The sequence below is a fragment of the Quercus robur genome, chromosome 10, assembly GCF_932294415.1.
Source record: "Quercus robur chromosome 10, dhQueRobu3.1, whole genome shotgun sequence".
Lineage (NCBI taxonomy): Eukaryota > Viridiplantae > Streptophyta > Magnoliopsida > Fagales > Fagaceae > Quercus > Quercus robur.
The window spans coordinates 47,226,676-47,229,353 of record NC_065543.1 but is presented as its reverse complement, the minus strand read 5'-3'; the positions used below and the strand labels follow the sequence as shown (position 1 = coordinate 47,229,353).

General features: G+C 37.9%; 1 protein-coding gene across 1 annotated transcript; it reads left to right on the top strand.

The window, feature by feature from the left end:
• Positions 1–344: 344 nt before the first annotated feature.
• On the top strand, positions 345–1,614 carry LOC126704251 (protein ASPARTIC PROTEASE IN GUARD CELL 1-like). Its single transcript, XM_050403267.1, has 2 exons — positions 345–605; positions 835–1,614. The coding sequence occupies exons 1-2, from the start codon at positions 345–347 to the stop codon at positions 1,612–1,614; spliced, it is 1,041 nt and encodes a 346-aa protein (XP_050259224.1).
• Positions 1,615–2,678: the final 1,064 nt, after the last annotated feature.

The window sequence follows — 2,678 nt, the reverse complement described above, 5'->3', positions numbered from 1 at the left end:
ACAACTAACTGTAAAATGAATAGTGTCAGTGTAAATTTAAACGATTATTGTAGTAAATTTGTAAATTTACACAATTATACATTGACTGATGTAGATCATTTTTAGATAAAACTGTATAAATTTTACATTTTTTTTATTATAGACAAATTGATGTGAATGCTCAATACAACTTGATACGAAGTAACTAGGATTAAGATAAGAATTACACATGGACTACATGACCTCTTTGTATATAAAAGTCCTATATATGTAACTAGCTAATTAACCTGCAGACTCCACTTTCATTAAGAGCTCCTTTTGCTCCTAATCATTCTATTTCTTCACTATTTCCTCAACACTCTATCATGTTTTTCCTTTTGATCCTAATCTTTCCTTTTGATCTTCACTTTATCCCCAACACAGCCATCCCCCATGTTCAGCCCCACCCAAACACAAACATTGTGGCACCAAAAGCTAGTCGTGGCTTCAGTGTTCCACTGTACCACCGAGCTATGCTTTACAGAGAGGAATTCAACCTCACAAAGGCCACTAGTTCCAACTATGATGCTCAAAAGACAATGCAACGCCAAGCACTACTGTTAGACATCGGCAGTGACCTACTTTGGGTGCAGAGCCAACCATGTATTACTTGTTTTAATCAAGCCGACAACCTTGAGTTCGATCCAAAAGAATCTTCTTCTTACAGAGAGATTTCTTGCAACTCCGCACCATGCAACCATGACGAAAATTATATCTTTAGTTGCGATGGCACAATTTATGGAACTTCAAAAAACGATTGCAGGTTTCAAATATTGTATGCTGATGGTTCTATTGCCTCAGGGAAAATGATCATAGAGACCTGGATTTTTCTCGGATGTTAGGACCCTGGAGAACATATTAGTGGGATGCGCTAATAACAATCTAGGACACTTCGACGAAGAAACGAGTGGCATTCTTGGTCTTGGCCTTGGTTATTGCTCGTTAACTAACCAACTGAAGGTGACCAACTTTTCCTTTTGTCTGCCAGGTCCAGACTTCATTTATGGCTCCACATTAGGCATGTTCTACACCGAGCCCGAAAAGGATAACACCATCACCGTACCTTTGCTTCTTAATCCGCTTCACCCCAGCCACTATTTTGTTGGTTTCCAAGGAATTAGTTTGAACAATCAAATGGTTCCCATTCCATCATCTCACTGGGAATTCAGCACCAACCCCGAATCTAATATTGATGGTGGTGTCTTGGTTGATTCAGGAGCCTCAGTGAGTTGGATGCCGACACAAGTCTATGAAATTTTCAGTTCAAATTTCGTGCAACTCACCAATATGATCCAGGAGGAAGCCACAGACTCCACAAAATTCGACACCTGTTTCTCAACCAGGTCCACATCCAGAAGTGTCCCTGAAGTCAAATTTCATTTCACCAACACCTACTCTCTCACATTAACAATGGAGCAGCTGTTCTGGAGGTATTCACTTCAAAACAAACCTGATATGCTATGCCTTGCCTTTCATCATGGTCTCCGCTTTGGTTTTACTATCATTGGCAGCAAGCAGCTCCAGGTCCAGGGTACACGACAGACTTATGACTTGGTCAACATGAATCTCAAACTCACACCCAATGAGTGTTACTAACTAGTTTACTTGCTTAATTGTTTAATGTTAATTATGCATGCATCATCAACAGAAATAAATATTTTTCACAAAAAATTTAAAAAATAAAAAATAAAAATCATCCCAACCTTTTGTGTGTGTCATGACTTCCAAAGATATCTGGAGTTAACAATAAGAAAATAAAAACAAATATTTCATCAAAAAATATTGTTAATATCAAATCTGATTACATTGAAACCCTAAAACCCATAACCATAATACGGCATTGATATAGATAGACTATAGAGTCTGAAGATTAGCGGACTAAACAACACCGACCCATGATCACTGCAGAGCGAGAAGTTTAGGTTTGGGTTTATCTGTATCTGGTGGTACGTACCAAAGCCTGGCTCTTCCACGCGAAATAGGAGTACTAGGTACACGAGTATGCAAACTCTTCATAGCCCAAGCCCTAGGCACCAATTCTGATAGACTCCGATGGCGGCGGCGGACATACTCTGGGCTGGGTTTGAAAACTCTTGAGCCATGATCAGCAGCAGGAACAACAACAACTGGTTCGTATTTCAACTTGTCTTCATCTTCTTCATTACTCTGTCCCTGTCCCTGTCCCATAACGCTACCCCAAGAGACAGACAATTCCATGAACAGAATGCTCATCATAATAATAATAAACATTAACTTCTTCACACTTCCCATCCTTTCTCTCTTCACAAAATCACACACAACGACAAGAAAACAAGATTTCTCTGAGATCTTCTCTCAAACATAAATAAATATAAACAAAACCCGCAAACCCTTTTTGTTAATTTATATATTAAACCAACCTACCCTAGAATTCCTCTACCGTTTATTCTTAAAAAAAAACCCTACCCTAATTGAATTAGGATTGATTCCATCGGTGGGCTGGACTTGGTGAACCCAAAATATTGACCCGGCCACCTATTATATATTTAGGCTATTAAAAAAAAACTTAATATTTTAATTGAAATAAATGCATTTATTTTGCAATTCAAGTTTTAATTGCTTTTATTCATAACCATTAATATTTAATTTTTTTCATACGCTTATCAAATTTTTTTTGTCAT